General features: G+C 45.9%; 1 protein-coding gene across 1 annotated transcript in view; it reads right to left on the bottom strand.

The window, feature by feature from the left end:
* Nucleotides 1-3,561: 3,561 nt before the first annotated feature.
* The window catches only part of LOC106811348, a 66,263-nt gene continuing 46,539 nt past the window's right edge, over nt 3,562-23,285 (bottom strand). Inside the window, exons 5-9 of the mRNA XM_014814934.1 lie at nt 18,668-18,676; nt 11,627-15,065; nt 7,191-7,365; nt 6,475-6,765; nt 3,562-5,120 (exon numbers count right to left, since the gene is read on the bottom strand). Coding sequence (XP_014670420.1) covers nt 6,504-6,765; nt 7,191-7,365; nt 11,627-15,065; nt 18,668-18,676 — 3,885 coding nt within the window. The 3' untranslated portion in view covers nt 3,562-5,120; nt 6,475-6,503. The remainder of the gene's footprint in view (nt 5,121-6,474; nt 6,766-7,190; nt 7,366-11,626; nt 15,066-18,667; nt 18,677-23,285) is intronic.

Genomic DNA, 23,285 nt, shown 5'->3' on the forward strand with positions numbered 1-23,285 from the left:
TCTGGTTATCAGCCTCAACTTTTTTACCCTCCCCCCCCAAAGCACAAAATACGATTATACGGCTATATTACGCGTTTTTACAGTCACACAAACGCGCACACGCGGGTATGGTCGCACGCACGCGTGCGCGTGTATTATAGGCGTAAATTCACATTTTGTACCTCGGGGAGTGAAAAAGTTTAGGCTGAAATCCGGCCATTTACCTGCAAAAGTTTTTCCATGCTTGACTGGTCAAGGGCGATACCATCCGCGAGAGGGGTGTGAGGTAGTGCGCAAGAAGAAACGACGAGAGGCGAGTATAATATATATATATTATATATATGTGTGTATATGTATAGCGCCCGAGAAAGAGAGAAATTAGATGGGCCGCACGCCGCGCGATGGCATTTATGGAACACGGTTAAAAAAGGGCGACGTCGCGTTTGAAAAGAGAGAGAGAGAGAGAGAGACTGTGTGTGCGTGCGTGCGTGCGTGTGCGTGCGTGTGTGTGCGTGTGTGTATGTGTGCGTGTGCGTATGTGTGAAAGAAAGAGGGAGAGGGTGAGCGGGAAGGCGAGAGAAGTAATTATATATTAGAAGGAATATGTGCATCGATCCATGCTTGTGTGTGTTCCGTTTGTGCCGTACGTGCGTATGTACTGCCCATACGTGTGCACATCTCCGTCTGCATTCTTTCCTCCCTCCGTCCCTCTCTCATTTCTCTCCTCTTTCCTTCCTCCTCCCCCCTCACTCCCTTCCCCTCAGTATTTCCCTCCCCCTCTCGCGGATAGTATCGCCCACGGCATCAGTTGCGCGGCTATATAATACGTTTTGTCAGTCACACAAACACATACACACATTAACGGACGCGCACACGCAGGTATGGTCGCACGCGCGCGTGCGCGTGCATTATAGGCATAAATTCACATTTTGTGCCTCGGGGGGGGGGGGTTAAAAAGTTTCAGCTGAAATACGGTCATTTGGCTGGCTAACATTTCACCATATATGATAGACATTAATTCGAATTTGTGACTGTTACTAAATACCATTTGTGTCTATTATTAAATCATTTAGTGTTTGTCAATAATTCCATGCCCGTGATTGGCAGAGGAAAAATAAGTTGTATCTGATTGGTTGATTTAACGGCTGTCACTAAATAAAATATATGATAGACATAAATTCGAATTTGACTGTCACTAAATACCATTTGTGTCTATCGACTATCATTAAATCATTTAGTGTTTGTCAATAATTCCATGAGAAAATGATTGGCTGAGAAAAAATAGGTTGTATCCGATTGGTTGATTTAATGACTGTCACTAAATGGAATATATGATAGTCACTAAATAGACAATATCATACATTAATTCGAATTTGTGACTGTCACTAAATACCATTTGTGTCCCACCTCGCCTGCCATATACGTCGGTAATCGGCGAGCTATAGCAGCTGTTTAATCTGCTGTCGGCACTCGTGTAAAACAACTATTTATGATGACTCTAAAAAGCTAAAACTACTTGTCACGGATTGTCCTTGAAAAAAAAATGTCCTTGATATGTCCTTGAAAGGTCATTGAAAACTAATTCACACTTTTGTGGGAACCATGGATCGGTATTATGATGTTATGTCAAACAACGCGAATAAAATCTTGCCATGTTTTCTGTGTCAGGCGTGTCTTATGGTTACAATCAAGGTAGGAGTGGTCTGATGTGCATATTGCGATAAAATCGCTAGCATATATATTAGCATCTCATTATAAATAGAGCTCGCTTCAGTTCTACCACACCTCGCTGTTCATATACGTATCTCGAACCAGAGAAGAAAGCCAATGTGAGGAAAGCCAATAGACAAATGAGCACAGGTACGCGTATACCTACGCAGGTATGAGCATACCTACGCGTATACACTTAAACCATTTCAATAATTGCGAGGAATACCTATGCTACTTATAAAACACATGAACACAGGAATTCATGAAACCAAAGGAACACAGCTAGGTACTTTTGCACACGTACACTTAAGCCGCTTTCAATAATGGCAACGAATATATGCTACATATGAACCCACCCACTCTCGAACGAGTTTATCTCCGACTTTCGCGCAATCGATTTACAAGAGTCAATTTAAAATCAGTTACCGTTTCTAACCTAAGGAATCGGTATACCTCACTATCTTTTAATGTGTGACTGGCACACTATACTACTGGCATACATGTGTGTGGCACTGGCATACTACGCGAAATAGCTCAGTGGGTAAGGGCATGGTAAATCTGGGTAAAGAGGGCAGTTTCAGGCAAATTATTTTGCGTTTTATTTCTTTCATTTGATTTTCCAATTCCTATGTTTCTATTGTTACTTAGCTCAGAGTAATAATTATTAGGAACATTTGGAATTACAATACTAACTGGGAAATAATAATCTGTGCGTGCGTGTATAATATGTGCACGTGTGCATGCCTGTACGCGTGAGTGCGTGTGCCTGCGCATGTGCGTATGTGGGCGTGCGTATGTTTATGTTTGTACTCGTGTGCATGCGTGAGTGCGCGCATGCATGTGTGCGTGAATGCACGCGAGTGTGCGCGTGTATGCATGTGTGTGTACGTCCATATGTGCGTGTATGTGCGTGTGCGTGTGTGTGCGCGCATTTATCTTAACCATAACATAACGTTATAGTATGGTTTTGTGTTAGCTGAGATCGAAATGCCGATAGCAATATCACGTTATATAAACAAGTGCCGCAGTGCGACAGGGCTCATCTGGTGTCTGGTGTTCTGCTGATAAATTCATTTGTGCATAGCAAGACGTCTTATACATAAGTCTTCTTTATTCTTGTTTGACTTTCGTAGCCATGCAATTCGAACAAATATATCAGCTACACTTTCGCACCCACCTAATCTCTATGCATTGCAGACACATGTGCATTGCAGGTTGGCAGGCAACAATTATGATTAGAAGCGTGCCGGTCATGGGCTGCCCCGTGTTTTTGCCTACCCACGCGAGCATTCACTGATTCAGCCTTCAGGGTGCTATAGACAGACTTCTTTAGAACATAATAAGATTTAAGGAGCGTAAACCTTGTTCAACAAACATTTGCCTTTGCAATTCAACTGTGCAACTGTAGCCTCACATTCACACAGGTATGGGCTCTAATAATAGCAAAAGCAGTTCAGTTCTTTGTTAACAGTCAACAAATCAATGTTTAACCCTCCTCTTGAGGATCAAAAGGTTATCCGACACTTACTCTTCGCATGTCAGCGGAAAGTACATTTCACGGTCCTTTCAATAAAGCCATAAAAATGGTAGGTCACCGCTGAAACAAAAAAGTTTTTCAATCGCTCCGTCAGACCATGTCCTCAGAAAATGTCTAAAATCTGCCCTCTGCCCCCATTGACCTTTGACCTGTGACCTCCAATTTCGGCACAGTGATGGCTTTTCCTACCATGATGCTATACACCTATAGACACATATGGGCATAAGACAGAGGATACTGCATGCATGCAAGCATTTGACATCTATGATAGCAAATTGTAGCTATAGAGCTGCATGCCGTGGTTGATAGCGTACAAAATTTGTATGATAGAAATGTTTGATATAATTATGAGGCATGATTTTTTTTACTCACAAATATACAAATTTACAACTAGGAAAGCCCTTTCACAGCCGATTCGTGTGGCAGTAAATGAGCTAGAAATCTTTCTAGGCAAGATGTGTATTTTGTACAGCACTTTTCAACTATAACATATATATATATATATATATATATATATATATATATCCTATCGTATGTACATCATATATATCGTAATCAACTATGTTATTAACCACCTTTTCATTCACAACCATAATTATGCAATGCTGGATCCTTCATCATAGGATATGGAGCTTGTTCCACCTTAGCATCCTAGTTTTACTCTACATTCCTACCTATACAGAGAGCACGTGCTTCATACATGCTACAGCTACGCCATAGTCTAATTTGCACAAATCATTCTAACACAAAGTGTCTTTTAGTAGTCACTGTGATAATTGTCTAATTTCGCTCATGAACGCTCAGCATTGGATACAATAAAATTATTATACATACCAATTAAATTCATGTAAAATCACACTAGTAATTATGCTCACCACAAAAGCATTCTTAGTGTGTCGGCGTGAAATTACTTACAATTTTACAATGCTAAAAAGTACACTTGCGAGAAATCATATATACTACCATCAAGTACATAATGGCTTCAAAGTGCCAACTCAGGCCTTACAAACAGGTCATAAGCATCTAGCTAACACACAGAACACACTGTTCTACTGGCCGCGAGCCACTTAAATAATTTAGAGGATTCCATCCATACCGACGCATAAAGTGTCTATGTTTCCGGGTGCCGCCGCCACCAGCAGCCAGCTATTACCACTGCCGCTGCCGTGGAGTAACGCATGTCTCTCCAATGCCTGCTCGTCGTAGAATGCGGCCCCGCACACCGGACACTTGTGCAGTCATCTGCTGTGATGGGCGTAATGGTCTCGGGAATATTCACAATTGTCAAATTGTTGTCATTCTCGGGTTCACTATTGGCACTCTCACCATCTGCATCGTTATCAGTCTCCTCCGTTTGACGAAACATTTCAGTGCATTTCCCCTCATTGCAGTGTTTGCAGAACGTTGCAACTCAAGTGAACGCTGAACGAATAGTTGTAGTGAAGATGATTTTGCTGTTCTCAATGTGTGGTGATTCCAAATGGCTGTGAAATCATCCAAAGATTTCTGAATGCGTGGCAGGTACACATAATGCAGTGCAAACAGTTGCTCATCACTATTCGGATTCAGTACATGATTCGCTTCAAGCTGGCAGAAAAGTTCATAAAACACATTGGTGGAGCCATTCCATGCATCCACCCACAGTCTCTCGATGCGGATATTGTGGACGCTCTTTCCTCTTATTGCGCTTCCACGCACTGCCCCGCGATAGTGCAACATTGCATCGCAGACAAAGATATTCTCTCCCCTTATCCACTCGAACCCGTGACGGCCAACCATACTCTTTCACGGCATTTTCAAAGTGTTGATATACTGTTGTCGCCTTGTTGTTGATGGAAGCCTTCAGAAAAACTATCAATCTTGAGTATCCATCGACTGCACCGTTATACGCCAACTGATAAAAACAAAATGGAAATTAACAAGAGTAAGGAAACAAAATTATGTAATATATCTTATTATGAATCCATTAAATTTTCACCAGTGCGGCCATATTGAATATCGCAGATCGCGATCACGAACCTTCCTCTACTCAGCCCCATGTACCAAGCAAAAATGGAGTGGACTTTATTGTAACAAGTGCCGCAGAGCGACAGTGCCCTCCTGCTACCGTGTTTGCGCTCAGAGCATATATCTAGGATACTACTAATACAGATCTAAAATCTATGATAGGCTTTCCTATAGCTACTGGTAGTACAGTAATAAAGATACAGCTGTGTAACTTTAATGAATTCGCTATATTAACATGTTATCATGGATATGCGTCGAGCGCAAGCGTAGTGGTGGTGGTGGGGGAGGGTGGGGGGAGGATGGGTGGAGGGGCGGGTGGAGGGGGCTCTAATAGCAAAAGCAGTTCAGTCCTTTGTTAACAGTCAACAAATCCATGTTTAACCCTCCTCTTGAAGGTCAACAAAAAAGTTTTGCACTCGGTCCATTAGACCATGTCATCAGCAAAGGTCTGATATCTGACCTTTCCCCCACTGCCCTTTGACCCGTGACCTCCAATTTCGCGCTGGTGATGGGTTTCCACCCCATCACACTATACATCGAATATTAAGAGCGTAGGTCAATTCCGTATTTCCTCCTATACCTTAAGTTACGGGGGAAATATTCCCCCTCCATTGACACTTCTTGACCTTTGACCCTTGACCCTCAAATTCGACATCCCGAGTCCTTTTCGCAATCCCCCCCTCCCCGACGTACCGAATATCAAGACCGTACGTCGAGTGGTTAAGATTTGTGCCCAACTGTTGACGGACGCAAGGACGGACGCACGGAAAGACTGACAATCATGCGATTCTACAAGCTGCATCTGACTTCGTCAGCTGAGCTAAAAAGAGGCATCTTGGGAAATATGTGTCCGATATCGTAATCATGGTAGCAAGATGTAATCCACAAAGAGTTTTTGGCTGGTGAATGTCCGGTCGTCATTTTCGATTGATGATTAGATTGTGGCGTCATCTTTTGACAAAACAGCTAGCTGTCTATTTGAAGCAGTGGTTGGAGACTTGGCGGGTGCACGAAAAACTACTGCGAGAGGAGTGTAATTTCCATTAGAATTAGAAGGCCCCTGTGAAGTGTGGGTAATAAAAATTGCATCCTAGTATAATAAAGCGGATAGATTTCGTCCTCGACATGATGCCGCAAGGACAGCCAAATGGTGCATCAGATGAACAACACCAGGTTCATTCCTGCGGTCACAGCCAACAAGAGCAGTCATCATGGTCATACACTAGGGTTTCTACCATTACCTTATTAATTTCATGTTGCCATCCAATTGCTAAAGGGAATTAGGTCCCTTGACACTGTATTCTCGCCGTTTAAGTGTAGGTCTTGATCGCAGAGCCACTCCAAATGGGTCGACGCGTCGAACAGATTCACGTACTTTGTCTCGCGGAACATTGATGCCCTTGTTCCGTAACTTCACATGGACATTGTTTGCACCAATCTGTCGGTTGTCATGAATAGCATCTTTCACAGCTGCATCTAGCTCCTCCTGAGCCATCACCCGTGGTTTGTCCAGGACAGCCAATCCAAACTGCCTGAAAAGTGATTAAACAAATGATCATGATGATTGCATGCCAGGTCCTAGGAAAACATGATGAAAGTTCAAACATGCATTTTTTCAGATTCATTTCAGAATTTTTGTTGTGGATGGTATGTAGGCTATAGTTTCTTTCACATAAATTAATATTCATTATTCTTGGCTATTGTTGAATATTTTTGGCACCACGTGGAACAGTCTACTACCACAAGACCGCAATACATTCGTGCCAGTACCTGCCACCATGCAGTGTCCCGGTCTTCAATGGAACCTGAAAACATTCTTGTTCTCAAGTCACAGTGGTATAGCATGCCCTGAACTTTCAAATCATAGTGTCATTGACATGATTGATAACTTTCAGTGTAGGCCTATTGAGGCTAGCACATTTTTCATATTTTTGTACATGTGAATGATTAAGCCTACCTCATCTTCCTCTGGATTGTTTTAGTAGACACCTTTAGCATTTCTGCCATTTTTCTGTTCGTGAACCGACACGCAAGAAAAGATTCCAACTGGGGTTTGGTAATATTATACTGTGGAGCTCCTCTTACTCCACTTGCAATGCGGTAGCTTCTGTATTCAGTGGACTGTGCATTTCCTGGAATAAATAAAATAATATGGCAGAGACCAATCGATGACCTCTCGGCAGTTTCCAGAGACTTCGGAAGACATTGGCTGGTGATGTCCGGTCGTCATTTTCACCTGTCTAGATGATTCAATTGTGGCGCCGTCTTTTGACAAAACTTTCGAACATGTCGAAGGCCTAGCCAGGCCCTAGCATATAGGACTACTTAGGCATAATTACATCAAGCATGCTAGCCCCAAACAGTGGCGTAGCTAGGATTTTTTCAGCGGGGGGGGGGGGGCGGGGGGGCTTTCATTTTTGGGGGGGGGGACAATATATAATTTTACTGAGATGTGGTTCGAACCCTCTTTCTTTGTATTATACTGTTCTAACGGCATTGTTTTTAATTCAATTTTTTTTTTATCAAGCATGAATTTTCAGTGGGGGGGCACCTGGGGGGGGCACAGAAAATTTGTGAGGGGGGCACGTGCCCCCCAGGCTCCCCCCGTAGCTATACGCCCCTGGCCCCGAAACCCTAGCCCCATGCTTAGGCCACATGAGCTTGCAGGCTATTGTGGAGATTTCAGGGGGGATGACGTCATACAACCAGAGACCAGTTCAACAGCGACAGGTAGAAAGTTTTCCCCAATGACCCAGACAAGCGCGGTGGAAGGGGTACCATAGCTACCAGATGTGAGAGGTAAGGGTGCTACGCCCACAGGCACTTGGAGCGTTTCAATAAAATACAATGCTAAATAAATACGAAATCTATTTACTACCAAAGTCTTAATGTTTCTATACTCTCTTTCACCTATTATTGCCGCCAATTTCCTGCAAATGCCATCCAAATGCTTATCTGCAACAAACGCTGGATGCCGCTGCAGACAGACACATTTATTTAGCATTATATTTTATTGAAACGTTCCAAGTGCCTGTGGAAGCGCTGTCTGCAGTAGAGACGTGCACCAAATTCGAGGCCCGGCGCACGTCTCCACAGCGGTCAGCGGATGGTCTGTAGTTTTAGAAGATAACAAGTGCCGCGGAGCGACAGCGCTCATCTACCGTCTACTGCGGTGACTCTGTGGTGGAGTGGTGGGATTCTAGTAAACCCTGTTAGTCCCAAATGTGTTCACATACACGCCGAAACAGTGGAATGCACAGGGAATGGTGTCAGGAACCTTCTCAAGGAATGTTCGTTGGGATCGTTATGAAGTTGCCACGAGATGGCGCGTACGTTTAAGTGTCTTCAGATTAAAGATGGAAGCTCCCATCGTACGTAGTAGCAACAACTATTTGTAAGACAATAGGTAAGCACTCATCAATTTACCTATGCAAGCCTACAGGCTGCAATAGAGAGCTGCCACCTGTAACCAATTAACGCAGGCAAAAACTACACAGTACCAGCAACACATGCACTGGCAGTAGCATGGCAGTGGCATACGTTACATGTAACATACTGACAGTACAGAATGCCATCGAAATTATACGATTTAAGGAGCATAAACCTTCTTTAACCAAATTTAGCATTTTGAAATTTTACTGTGACATTGTAGCCTCATACATCCAGGCATGTCTAGATTCTACTAGCAAACCCGGTAGTCAAATTCTTTCTAACAGACAGTCAACAAATCCATGTTTAACCCTCCTCTTGAGGATCAAAAGTTATCTGACACTTACTCTTCGCATGTCAGCAGAAAGTACATTTCATGGTCCTTTCAATAATGCCATAAAAATGCTAGGTCACCGCTGAAACAAAAAAGTTTTTCAATCGCACCGTCAGACCATGTCCCTCAGAAAATGTCTAAAATCTGCCCTGTGCCATTGACCTTTGACCTGTGACTCCAATTTCGGCACAGTGATGGTTTTCCTACAATGATGCTATACACAAACTATCACGAGCCTAGGTCGAGCCGTTTAGATTTGTGCCGCAATTCTGCATTTCCTCCCTATACCTTAAGTTAAGGAGTGAATGTTCCTTCTTTTAACCCTCTTGACCTTTGACCTTTGACCCCAGCTTCGACATCCCAACTCGTTTTGACGACTCCCCCCAATGTGCCGAATATCGTGACCGTACGTCGAGCGGTTAAGATGTGTGCCCAACTGTTGACAGACGGACGGACGGACGGACGAACGGACGATCGTGCGATTCTACAAGCTGCATCTGACTATGTCAGATGAGCTAAAAATGAAGACTTTGTTCAAAATAAGAACTATCAGCGGCTAAATAAGAGCAATATACAGACCTTTGAATTTCTTGACTAGTCAGTCAAAGGGCTTGTTGGAGGTCCATTCTGCAGAGCTTCCAATTGAAATGGCCCATGAAATTGTCAAGTGGAATTGTGTTTTTCGCAACCCCAAAGAAAATGTCTCCCTCTTACATGCACCCCCTCCCTGATCAATCACGCATTCAGGTGTAAACAATAACAGAGATGAAATTGTGTTGAGTTTGTGGCTCTTGACGCACGTGCATTGACGTACAAGACTGTTGAAAGCACAGGCACTTGGAACGTCTCAATAGAAATAAATATTCACACAATTTTTCACAATGATCCACCGCCTGTGTGCAAAATAGGTGAACGTATGTGAAACATACGGTTAGTACTTACTGTGACATATCCGTGACTAACTGACACCACTAAATTGGTAAAATGTTCCATGCACCTTGCTGGAATGTGAAATGCTGAGAAATTACGAGGTTATCATCGCAGAACTCCCGACACCGCCCATCCTGATGTCACAAAGCTATATATATATATAAACAAACACGCGTGTTTCGAGGGGGCTTCCTCCGATATTCATTTCGAGGCCCGCTAAGCCAAGCATAAAGCGCGCGGGCAAGACGTCACACACACAGCTACGTTCTTTGGCTAAAACAATCGAGTAGCGCGGTTAGGGATTTTCGGAATTATTTAATTTTAAGAAAAACTTCAATGTTCAATGAATGACGCACTCGTTCACTTGCGACAGCGAATGAAAATGCCGAAAATGTTCCACTTCGATGCGAAATGCATCGGCCAGGCATTTCATTATTTACGAAAAGTAAACAGGCTGGCGAAAGACAGTAGGTACAGTAACGGGTCACGTCGTTGACGCCCCATTCATGCCCATCTGGCATCAACGAAGAAGGCGAGGCTTATTCTGATTACGGAGATGCGTAAATGCTACAGAAGGACGTAGCGCAGTGCGCTAAACAGCGTGTTATTTTCGTATTTGTGGCAAACTCTATCGTAGGAAACCGTTCTAACATAGCAGAATGCCCTAGTTCCTGAGATCGGCGATTTGATGGTCCAATGGGTCCCCATATTTAAAAATATCAAAGACTGGTGTGGCATAGGCTGTGATTAGAAGACACAAAGTGTCAATCCTCGGCGCGCCTCGGCATCATGGCCGCATCACGTCAAGAGTACATAATAGAGATCTCTAAAATCTCTAACAAGCATTTGACATCTAGGATAGCAAATTGTAGCTGAATATGAGCTGTAGTACAGCATGCCGTGGTTGATAGCGTACATTTGTATGATAGAAACGTTTAATATAATTATGGCGCATGATTTTTTTTACTCACAAATATACGAGTTCGAATAAATTTACAACTATGTCTATGAAAGCCCTTTCACAGCCGTTTCGTGTGGCAGTAAATGAGCTAGAAATCTTTCTAGACAAGATGTGTATTTTGTACAGCACCTTTCAACTATAACATATATATATATCCTATCGTATGTACATCATATATATACATATCATAATCAACTATGTTATTAACCACCTTTTCATTCACAACCATAAGATATGCAATGCTGGATCCTTCATCATTGGAGATGGAGCTTGTTCCACCTTAGCATCCTAGTTTTACTCTACATTCCTACCTTTACAGAGCACGTGCTTCATACATGCTACAGCTACGCCATAGTCTAATTTGCACAAATCATATCCATAGATTCTAACACAAAGTGTCTTTTAGTAGTCACTGTGATAATTGTCTAATTTCGCTCATGAACGCTCACAGCATTTGACACAATAAAATTATTATACATATCAATTAAATTCATGTAAAATCACACTAGTAATTATAGTCACCGCATTCTTAGTGTGTCGGCGTGAAATTACTTACAATTTTACAATGCTAAAAGGTGCACTTGCTAGCGAGAAATCATATACCACCATAGAGTACTTAATGGCTTCAAAGTGCCAACTCAGGCCTTACAAACAGGTCATAAGCATCTAGCTAACACACAGAACACACTGTTCTACTGGCCGCGAGCCACTTAAATAATTTAGAGGATTCCATCCATACCGACGCATGAAGTGTCTATGTTTCCGGGTGCCGCCGCCACCAGCAGCCCGCTATCACCACTGCCGCTGCCGTGGAGTAACGCATGTCTCTCCAATGCCTGCTTGTCATAGAATGCGGCCCCGCACACCGGACACTTGTACAACGCCATCGACGGCCAAATCGGACAAGGATCGGAAACGCCGCCAGCGCCACCTATCGGCGGATCGTCCGCCTGCTTAAGTTTGACAGTCGACGTGCTGCCTTCACTCGCGGGAGAGCAAACACCCTCGTGCGTCCCGATACAAGTCGGACTCTCGCTCGCACGCTGACTGCCAGAAAACGCGTCCGAGGGAACAGCCACGTCTTCGTCCACCAGGGAGTGCCACGGTCTCTGGTCGGCGCCACGAGTCGGCAATCGCAGCGCCCTCTTCCGGGTGGCGCGACCGCGTGCGCACTTGGCCGTGTGACGCATCAGCAGCGCGCCAATCGTGAACGACCGCCCGCACCCGTGACATGGCCGCCGCCGGCCCCTGCCTGCCGTGTGGCGCCCCCGAGCGGTGCCGCGCCGCGAGCGCCCCGGACCGAAGCGCGCTGCCGCCGGCGCCACCTGGTGCTCGCGCAGGTGCTGGCTGAACTCGGCTGCCGTTACCAGGGCGTCGCCGCACTCTGGGCAGGCGACAGCGTCGCAGCCGCCCGCATCATTGCCACCTGCTCCGTCGCCGTCGTCGTCATCGTCGTCTCGCGTCGCGGCCGAAGTCAGATCGAAGACACCGTAACTCGCGGCGTCGCCCCCCTCCTCGTCGTCGTCATGGCGAGCGTCCGTCGCTCCCCCATCGAACGCTGCCGCCACCGGGTCGTCCCACGGCACAAACTCCGAGGATTCCTTCTCCTCATCCTCCTCCTCCTCCTCTTCCAGCTCAGGCTCCTGCTTCACGCGGACACTCCCGTCCCGCAGCAGCTCTCCCCAGGGGGGCGGCGCCACGTCGGTGGAGGTGGCGGCAATGGCGACGCAGCCAGCGTGTTCCGCGGCGTCGTAGTCGGAGCCCGTCGACTGGAACAGCTTGCAGTGACGCTGCCGGCAGTGGCGATAGAACGCGTCCTCGGACGAGAGGTACTCGCCGCATGGCACACACTTGTGGTAGACGGCGTCGTCCGCGGTCGCCGCCGCCTCGCACGGCCAGCGCTCGACGGGCGCACGGCGCGACGTGGGCGCCGCCGCTGACGACAGTCCCGCGGCGACGTCGGCGCCCCCTGTGTGTGCCATCGCGCCCGTGCTCGTTCCGTACCCCTGCAGCAGCGAAGAGGCATCAACGGTCGCGTGGTACTGCCGCGGTGGCGGTGCAGACGCATCAGCGATCGCGTCGTACGGCTGCGCAAGTGGCGTGGATGCACTGGGGGTCGCGTCGTACTCCCACAGTGGCGACGCCGACGCATCAGCAATGGAGTTGTATGGCTGCAGCTGCGTCACGTCGTACGATTGCGGTAGCGCGGACGCATCGGCTGATACATCAGTGATTGCATCGTACTGCCGTGGTGGCGGCCCTGATGCATCTGATATCGCGTCATACTGCTGCTGTGGTACGGATCCATTGGCGATTGCATCGTACTTCCGTGGTGGCGCGGATGCACTGGCAATTGCATCGTACCGCCGCGGCGGCTGCACCGACGCATCCGTGATTGAACGCGGCTGCTGCACCGATGCTTCGGTAATAGAACGCGGCGGCAGGGTAAACTGATTACCGCCGATCATCAGCGGCTCGTAGGCGCTTGCGTCGACGTCGGCCGGCGGGTGCGTGTGCGTCTCCTTCGCGAGCACGCTGGCGCTGTGTGCAGTCGTGATCGCCGTCGCCGGGCAGCCGCGCCGCCGGCACTTCCAGTAGGTCTTGCCGCCGTCCTTGTGCACGTTGACGCGGTAGTGGAAGCCGTTGACGGCGAGCAGGCGGCGGCCGCGCTGCGTGCTGAAGAAGCGCGTTCCGTGCGCCTCGCATGGCGTCTCGCCGCTGCCGACGAAGCGCCGCCACCCGGCGTACGTCTCGCGCGCCGCCGCCCCGCCGCGCCGCGTCGGCTGCCGCCGCCCGTCGCCAAATCCTGGCGTGGCGGCGGAGGCGGCCGACCCCGAAACGCGCGTGGGAACCCGCGCCGAGACGTCGCCGGCATTCGAGTCGCTCGGCTCTGTTTTGATGACGCAGGGGCCGTGCGGCGACACATGAGCGGTGGGATCGTGCAGGGAGGGGCGGGAGGCAGCGCTGGAAACGCGCGGGGAAGCGTGGGAGGCAGCGCTGGAAACGCGCGGGGAGGCGCAGGTGGTGGTGGCAGCACCGGCACGCGGATCCGTCTCGACGGCGTGGTTGTGGACCTCGCGCGACGACACGTATGAGCCGTCGCCGGCAAGAATGGCCGACGCCCGGCAGCCGCGCGTCCGGCACTTCCAGTAAACGCGGTCGGCGCGCTCATTTCGCACGTTCAGCCGGTAGACGAAGCCGTTGAGCACGAGCATCTGCCCGCCGCGGCCCGAGGCAACCAGCCGCACGGCGACGCCCTCCCGCGGCGGCGGCGGCGCGGGCGGGATGCGCGCGCGCGCCATCTCGATGCGACGGTACTTCGTAGCGGTGGGGGGCGCATGCCGCGCCGGTCGCACCCCGAGGTGAGATGTGGCGGGATGCGTAGCGGGAGCGGACGCGGGAGGCTGCACCATGAGAGAAGACGCAGCAGGCTGAAATGTGTGCTCAGAGGCCACAGACTGCACCACGTTGTGCTGCACAGCATTAGGCTGCATTGAGAGAGTCGAAGATGTCGCCTGCAGCATGCTAGGCTGCACCACCTCAAGCTGCATCATCGGAGCAGGTGCCAGAAGATGTACCAAGTTATCCTGCATGACGGGAGAAGACGATACAGACTGCACTGCATTCGGCTGTACTTCATTAGGCTGCACGGCGAAAGCGGACACCATGGGCTGTACCATGGGCTGCATCGTGGGAGTGCATGCCGTAGACTGCACAGTTGGGGCAGATGTGGTCTGCTGCACCGCGGAAGAGAATTTCATAGACTGCCCTGCATTAGGCTGCACAATGCTAGGCTGCACCGCGGTCGCCGACGCTGTGCGTTCGCAATTGGGCACGTCGCTTCCCTCGAAGAGTGGAGCGACGGCACTCCAGGCCACGTGTCGTGTACGCGGCGCCCTCACCCCGCCGCCGCCGCCGCCGTCGTCGATGAAACACGGCTCGTGATTGTGCAGCTGCTTCGACGAAATGTGAGCGCCGGTCTCCGTGAGGATCGCAGTCGCGCGGCATCCGTGGCTCTTGCACTTCCAGTAGACGCGGTCGTCCTTGCGCACGTTGATGCGAAACAAGTAACCGTTCAGCTCGAGCAGCCGTCCGCCGCGCAGCGACCTGACGAATCGTATCGCGGGCTCGTTCTCGCTCATTCTCGCTCGTGCTTCCACGCTCTCCCACGGCTCCTGACGGGGTGGGGGGGGGGTGTAGGAGGTCGACGTGAGCGAGCGCCTGCGTTCGCTTCGCCTTGTATCCCGCAGTGTGATGGCACTTTGCACTTGTATCAATCTGAATTGAGAAGAGAAATTTGAATTTGGCATCTATACTATAAAAGGGAAGAGCCAATTTTTTGTTAGCTATGTTCTCTGAATCTGCTCGCATGATTTGAAATTGCTTTACTGTAAACGATGCATTAACACTCATAGAGTAATATTGGCGCACTTTTGCAATGATGAAAACAGGATAAAGTTGAATTTGAAGCCGTTTTATCTAACACTGGCTAAAAATAGCATACCGGTGTATCGAAGTGACTACCATTAACCAATGTAGTACGCGTCGTTGCCAGCTTGCGCTGTGGCGCAGTGGTAGCACGCTTGCCTAATACGTTAGGGGTCGGGAGTTCGAAACTCGACAGCCGCAGAAATTAAAAAATATATATTTCTCGCCAGGTGCGCAACTTCTTTCTTTCATCCTAAATATATGCATATTTAAAATTTATTTAATTTAAAATGTATACTATAAAAAGGAAACAGCGAATTTTTATTAGCTAAGTTATTTTTAAGTTAAGGCATTCCCCTCATGGGACTCCCCTGGGATATCCCAAAATCCATAATGAGGCTCTTCACGACAATGTGCTCACCACATCTTCACGTTCGGTTGAGTTTGACGCCGAAAACTTTGTAGCTGAGTTAATACACGTTAATATACCTTTATCTCCTGCACTTAAGGTAGGTTTTCCGAAATATCAATATGCCTGTTTCTTGAATAACAATCATAGTTCGTAGGCAGTGACCATGTTTGCCGAGTCAATAAATGGCATTATTCCTGCCAATTGTCACCAATTCCTGCATGAATTATGTATTGTTAGCAAAACATGTTAAACCCCCAGACAGCCCCACAGACAGTGATTATCAACTGCTGACCAGAAAGCTCATGAAATTATTAACTGCTGACCAAACAAACTGCTGATATTGAGGATTTCAATTCTAATATCAATTCTTAGAAACTGCTGATATAATTCAATATCAGGCATAAAATGAAAAAAATGTCTGTTTACGATTCCAAACCAATTTTTTTTAAAGGTAGGTCGGTAGGTAAAAAAACATTTTTTTACTTAAAAATTTCTTTTAAAGTCAAAAACACCAAAACTATCATTCAATGTGTTCATTTTCTAGAACTTTAAACCCCGATACATATTTTGATAGAAAAATGATAGAAAAATATTGTTTAGGAAGACTAATTTCTATTTCTCGACTTAATTTATGATCTTGGTCTAAAATAAATCAATTTAATATTCTTTTTACAACAATGCTAATCACAAAATTTGAGTCGGCACTTTTTTGGAAGGGTCTGTCGGACCCGACTCTAACTGTGAACGAAGCTGTCCATTTCCCTGTGGATTTCTTGAATTCCACAGGCTTTAACAGCAGGCTTTAACCCAAGGCAGACCCACCCAACATCACCAGTGGAACACGTTGTCGAGTCACAGCCTGCCATGCCAACGTCATAGACGTCGTCATCCTACATGGACCAGCAACTGGCAAAACCGTATTCATACCACGCAAACCACTCATTCCTTCACCATCAGATCTTCCATTTCAATTTAAAAGACTGCAATTCTCTATCCGCCGACAGACTTTCGCTGCCATAGACTTGGACCTGACCCCACCTGTCTTCTCCCATGGCATGCTCTATATGTTGCCCTCTCATGAGTAGGCAAACCCACGGCGATGTTCATTCACACACAGGACAGGAAGACCAAAAACATAGTTTACAAAGAAGCCCTTCATCCTTAGGTGAGCTACAACTCTAATACAATCATTCATGAATTCCCACCGTCCGAAGGATCAGTTTCGGTTACTCATGTCCCAGACAGTCAGGTAATTACATAAAACTAAAAAGGACGTTTGCGATAAAATCTCCGCCCCCGAAAACCATATCCAAACTGCTGACAAACAACTCATAGAAACTATCACTGAAAACTAAATCTAAATATTCGAGAATGACTCTGCAATGGTACTAGACTCAAAATCCATAGATTTCACAAACATGTACTTGATGCAGAAATACTCACCGGCCCTCGCAGTGGACAAAGAACATTAATACCCAGGATAATATTAGCTCCATCCGATGTCAAGCTATCATTTACACTTCAACGCCACCAGTTCCCTATTCGCTTGGCTTACTGCATCCCCATCTGGCATCAATAAAGCACAAGGTCAAACTTTCAAGAAGCTGGGGATTTTCCTCCCAAAACCCGTCTTCTCTCATGGCCAACTTTACGTTGACTTCTTACGTGCTAAATCTTTCGCTGAGATAAAGCTTCAACTGGAAACTACTCACAACCAAACTCAAGGGAAATCAGACTCTGTTTACTACACTACCAACGTTGTATACCATGAAGTTCTGTAATTTAGTGTCCATCACCTGTAAATCTCATCAAATAAACTTTTGTATTCTATTTTACTTCTTCAAAGTACTTCTTTTCAGCTAAACCATGCATCTCTACATTCACAGCATATGCCCGCACCCGTGAGCATCACTACCATAGACTTTCACTACCATAGGCTTGGGCCTGACCACACCTGTCTTCTTCCATGGCATGCTCTATGTTGCCCTCTCACAAGTAGGCAAACCCAGGGCGATGTTCATTCACACACAGCACACGAAGACCAAAAACATACTTTACAAAGAAGCCCTTGACCCTTAGGTGAGCTACAACACTAATACACTCATTCATGATTTCCCACCGTCCGAAGGACGGGTACTTTGCTAGTAGCATATATATATATGCTCAGCAGGGTTCCACTGATAAACTAAATAACAACTTACAACACTTAGCGACTCCCAACAAGCTTAAGGCACAGCATAAATTTGGCAGAGCATCGAAGAGAAGGGAAATTGCAGAGCAAAGCATGCATATGTGTTAAAGTGATTACATCACCGTAAATCGTGAAAATTAAAAAAATATTTCCACTTTTTCACAAAATATAAGTAATTCTGTTCACCTTTTATGGTTAAATTGCTGCATTATACTTCCTATTTTACTATATTGTTCGATGTGAACATACACTCATGACTCATACATAGCCCATAGCAAGCAATTAATGTCAGGAACACAATATCAAATCGTCCACGTTTTTTGGATTTTTAACTAGTTGAGAAACAATCTTATCAGGTAAGAATTTGATGATAAGTTTAGTCCCGTTAGTTCTTACTTTTAATGTAAAAAATGGCAACAAACATTTTACAAATTTTACCATAGAAAATTCGTGACGTAGTCAATTTAAACTACTAGTTTTAGGCAATATCGCTATTTTCCGCCTTCAAGCCAATGTCCAAATTTCCACAATACAACCCAATTTTTCAACAATACAACTTTTCTCTCATGATTGCCACGACGTTTTATAGAGATAAGGGACATGTACTCTTAATCACACATACATCTAGAGATATATGTGCAGCATGTCGTGACAGATAAGGTGCCTAAAGTGAATTTACACAAATCCCACACATGATATATTGTATATTCATGATCAGGGATCGAGGATAGTTTGGGACCCCCGTTATATGTTTTCGCATATATGCTACACTAATGCACCAGTCAATTGAATGCCCCCCTCACCCGGACCCCCAGGAAAAGCCGGGGAATTTAACACTTCCCTAGTGTTACAAACATCAACTTCCCCGCCCATAAGGGACAGGTAGTCTGTTAAAAGCCCCTATAAACGGGGATCATTTCTCAGATTCCAAACAAAATTAAATTCTGGTTCGTAAAGTCCAAGTATTTATTTATGTGAATTTCTGTCATATGACACCTTTTTCAAATAAACGTATCAATTGGTAAAGTACTGCAGACTTTGTAACGCCGAGTGCCCCATTTCCGGTGCGAGCTGTTGATTGTTAAATCACGGATAAATGGCGCCGCTGGTAAAATGTCTTGTTAATTTCCCGGCCACCCCGGGTTACTATGTCGTTAAATGCATGTTAAATCCCGGCTGTGGCTGTGTTAATTCCCCGCCACGTAATGTAATGTAATGTAATGTATATAACAAGTGCCGTGGAGCGACAGCGCTCATCTAACGTCTACTGTGGTGACTCTGTGGTGGAGTGGTGGGATTCTAGTAAACCCTGTTAGTTCCAAATGTGTTCACATACACGCCGAAACAGTGGAAGGCACAGGGATGGTATCAGGAACCTTCTCAAAGGAATGTTTGTTGGGATCGTTATGAAAGTTGCCACGAGATGGCGCGTACGTTTAAGTGTCTTAAGATTAAAGATGGAAGCTCCCATCATACGTAGTAGCAACAACTATTTGCAAGACAGAATAGGTAAGCACTCATCCTTTTACCTACGCAAGCCTACAGACTGAAATAGAGAGCTGCCACCTGTAACTAATTAACACAGGCAAAAACTACACAGTACTATCACCACTACATGCACTGGCAGTGGCCACTGGCAGTGGCATAAGTTACATGTAACACATTGACAGTACAGAATGCCATCGAAATTATACGATTTTAAAGAGCATAAACCTTCTTCAAGCAAATTTAGCTTTTGAAATTTCACTGTGACATTGTAGCCTCATACATCCAGGCATGTATAGATTCTACTAGCAAACCCGGCAGTCAAATTCTTTCTAACAGTAAACAAATCCATGTTTAACCCTCCTCTTGAGGGTCAAAAGGTTATCCGACACTTACTCTTCGCATGTCAGCAGAAAGTACATTTCATGGTCCTTTCAATAAAGACATAAAAATGCTAGGTCCCCGCTGAAGCAAAAAAGTTTTTCAATTGCTCCGTCAGACCGCTTGATACAATGTATGTACACATCACATTTATGATCAACATCGGCTATGATTATATATCGGCTGCGCTTGCAAATATGCTCAACAACCAGTGCCACTATCCCGATTTTGACGATTTTGACCAAGCATTGAAATCTGGTATCCAACACAAGAATCTACTATCCCGCGGATATCGGGATACCGCTAATTTCGACCCCTGCTGCTAAACTAGCTAGGCTCGAGCCATGACTAGTCCGTCCAGGCTCTGCGACTGCTTGACGTACTGTCTGACATTTTGAGAAGCGAGTACTACAGAGTAGGTAACTTGTGGCTAGATCACGATTTGATCATCATCATGTTCAATCCGGTACCCCAGCTTTGTTTAGCACATTTGCGAAAATGAGGGTATCATCATTACGGCTGGCTACATTATTATACATCTACATCACACTGCATACGAGTTTGCATTAGTACTAGCTCCAAGAAACGGTATTGCTAGGGTTAGAATACCGGTGTATTGCTAGGGTTAGAATACCGGTGTATTGACGTTAGTCACACAGCCTGGTCGGGTTACATCAGTACATACTACTACTAGTACTAGTACTACATGGCTTTACCTTGCTACTGATGTGTATACATTCACTTCAATCGTTATTCAATTCTTAAAAGATTGTTTTTCAGAAACCCCACTTTGTTCCACTTTCCTAAATCACATTCGCCATTTACAAACAATTAGACCAATCAGAGCGAGTCTTACAATAGCCTGGTTCTCGCTTGTATCTGAGGCGCTGCGGGAGGCTATTGTAAGACTCGCTCTGATTCAGTGATTGGTCTGATTGTTTGTAAATGGCAAATGTGATTTAGGAAAGTGGAACGAAGCGGGGTTTCTGAAAAACAATCTTTTAAGAAGTGAATACCGATTGAAGTGAATGTATACACATATCAGTAGTAAACCAAGTAAACCATTAAAATAACCCTCACCAAAATATAAAAAAGGTTATATGGGACAGAATTATTCAGTCTCTCCGTAGCCATACATAGCACATACTACTATAGACCAATAAATTGTGCCCTAAAATTTTTTATATTCTGATGTTATTTTAGGGCCCAATAGCCTTCCATAGACAAAACCTGTGAATTTTGTCGTGCAAACTGCACGACAACCTTTTCACTATTTACGGCCGTGTTACATAGAAAATCAGAGAAATACCTAAAAACATCACGACATAAAAATCACGCAAACTTCGCTACAAACAAAACTGGCAATCTTGCATTGAACCGCACAATGACATTTCTCATCGGCCAATGAAATCATCGCTGTCCGGTGCGGTTCAATGCAAGATTGCCAGTTTTGTTTGTAGCGAAGTTTGCGTGATTTTTATGTCGTGATGTTTTAATAAAATAAACATGATTAAAGAGGAGAATACTGCATGACAAGCGTTTTGTAATGTAGGTGCAGGGTTCTCCCCAAGGTGAAATTCAAACAGGGGTGGAGGGGGAAGGAGGTAGGGGAGCCGGAAGGGGAGGGCGGGGAAACTAGGGGGGGGGGGAGGGGGGAAACTAGGGGAGTCGGGGCGTGTATTTATACCGGTATCGACTAATTAATGGGTAAAAATCGCCACCACCCCATTAGACGGTAATTGTGCGGGTTCTTGATATATATAGATACCAGAGTCGGTGTACAGTTTAGTACAACAGGTTAAGCTGTGCAGTAGGTTAGCTGTAGTACTGTCTGCAGTGCATGCTCAGATGTCCTGGTCGAACGCATTTAAATTAGAGGATCGATTCCCGCGCTGGCAAACTTTTATTGTGGTGGAATTTAAACGGGGCGGAGGTAATTTAAACGGGCGCAACGATTCAAACAGGGGGGGAGTTTTCCAAACGGGGCGCGCGCGCCCGACGTTGCGCAAACGGGGAGAACCCTGAGGTGAGATGTTAATAAAGCGACGGCTTTGGGTATTTCTTTGATTTTCTATGTAACACGGTCGTAAATAGTGAAAAGGTTGTCGTGCATTTTGCACGACAAAATTCACAGGATTTGTCTATGGAAGGCTATTGGGCCCTAAGATAACATCAGAATATAAAATTTTTTAGGGCACAATTTATTGGTCTAATACTACTATAGTCCGAGCCGACGCAGACCCCAGTAAACCTGCACCCCCAGATTAGCAAAGCGGAGTTATAACGTCTGCATTTGCGGACAAATACTACTATTACTACTAGCTATGTCTAGGCATAGCTAGGCAGACCTAGGTTGCCCCATTGCCATTGCCATTGGCATTGGCAGTATTGACTATTGGGCTATAGTACTAGTAATAGCAGTAGTAGTAGTAGTAATAGTAAGTATACTAGTATTAGTACTAGAGCTAGTAGTAGGGCCTAGTAGTAGTAGTACTAGTACTAGTAGTAGTAGTAGTAGTAGTACTAGTAGTACTACTAGTTGTCCGCAAATGCAGACGTTATAACTCCGCTTTGCTAATCTGAGGGTGCGCAGGGTTTGACACTAACCCACGTCCGACCGACCTAGTCGGGTAAATGCTTGGTCCGGTCGCATACAACCAGAGTGCTAGTAGCCCGACTGGTCGTGTTAGAATTGGTCATATATATTGCACTGAAAGATCACCTCTGGCTAGACTGGTTCGCGGCCGCACTGTTTGTCGCAGAGCGTGTACATTGTCTAGCAGAGCGTGAGGCCGGATACCAGTCTACCCTTCGGCAAAAACAATAACGTGGCTTGCTGCCAGCCGCAGTAGACGATCGATCGATAAACCGTGCGCTCGTGTATGCCGTGGTAGAATACGAATGCTGCACGTCAACTCGGCCCACGCGCGATTTAAAGCGCGGGAAACAGCATCTATGAATTCATACGATGACACACTCTTATCTAAATAAAGTTTTTCATAACAATGGTCTGGGATCTATCATCGGTTTTACAAAGCGACAGATGATCGATTAATCATCGATCATTTTAGTTTGCGGCAACGACGCGGTGACGCCGCGTCATCGTCGACACAATCGGTGTATTGCGAAGGAATATTGACATTATTGTATGTGTAGCTAGTATTTAATGGTAAGTAAATTAAGGATACTGTTGGCATGATTGTATGTGTAGCTAGTATTTAATGGTAAGTAAATTAAGGATACTGTTAGGGTTACGGACGGGTAACACTCTAAAGGGCATTGCAACATAACTGCTCATCAAATTAAAAAAGAAAGAAAAAAAGTTCGAGTTGTACTCGGTCGTCCGATTTTCTACTCGATTAATTAACTCGGCAGCCCAAACGAGTAATGATCGACGAACTCGATTAATCGGAACACCACTAAGTACTATAGCCTTTCGCTCTGCCGCAGGGCGAAGGGCTATAGTACTAAGTACTACTAGTACTAGAGCTATACTACTAG

The sequence above is a fragment of the Priapulus caudatus genome, unplaced genomic scaffold (assembly GCF_000485595.1).
Source record: "Priapulus caudatus unplaced genomic scaffold, Priapulus_caudatus-5.0.1 Scaffold530, whole genome shotgun sequence".
Lineage (NCBI taxonomy): Eukaryota > Metazoa > Priapulida > Priapulimorpha > Priapulimorphida > Priapulidae > Priapulus > Priapulus caudatus.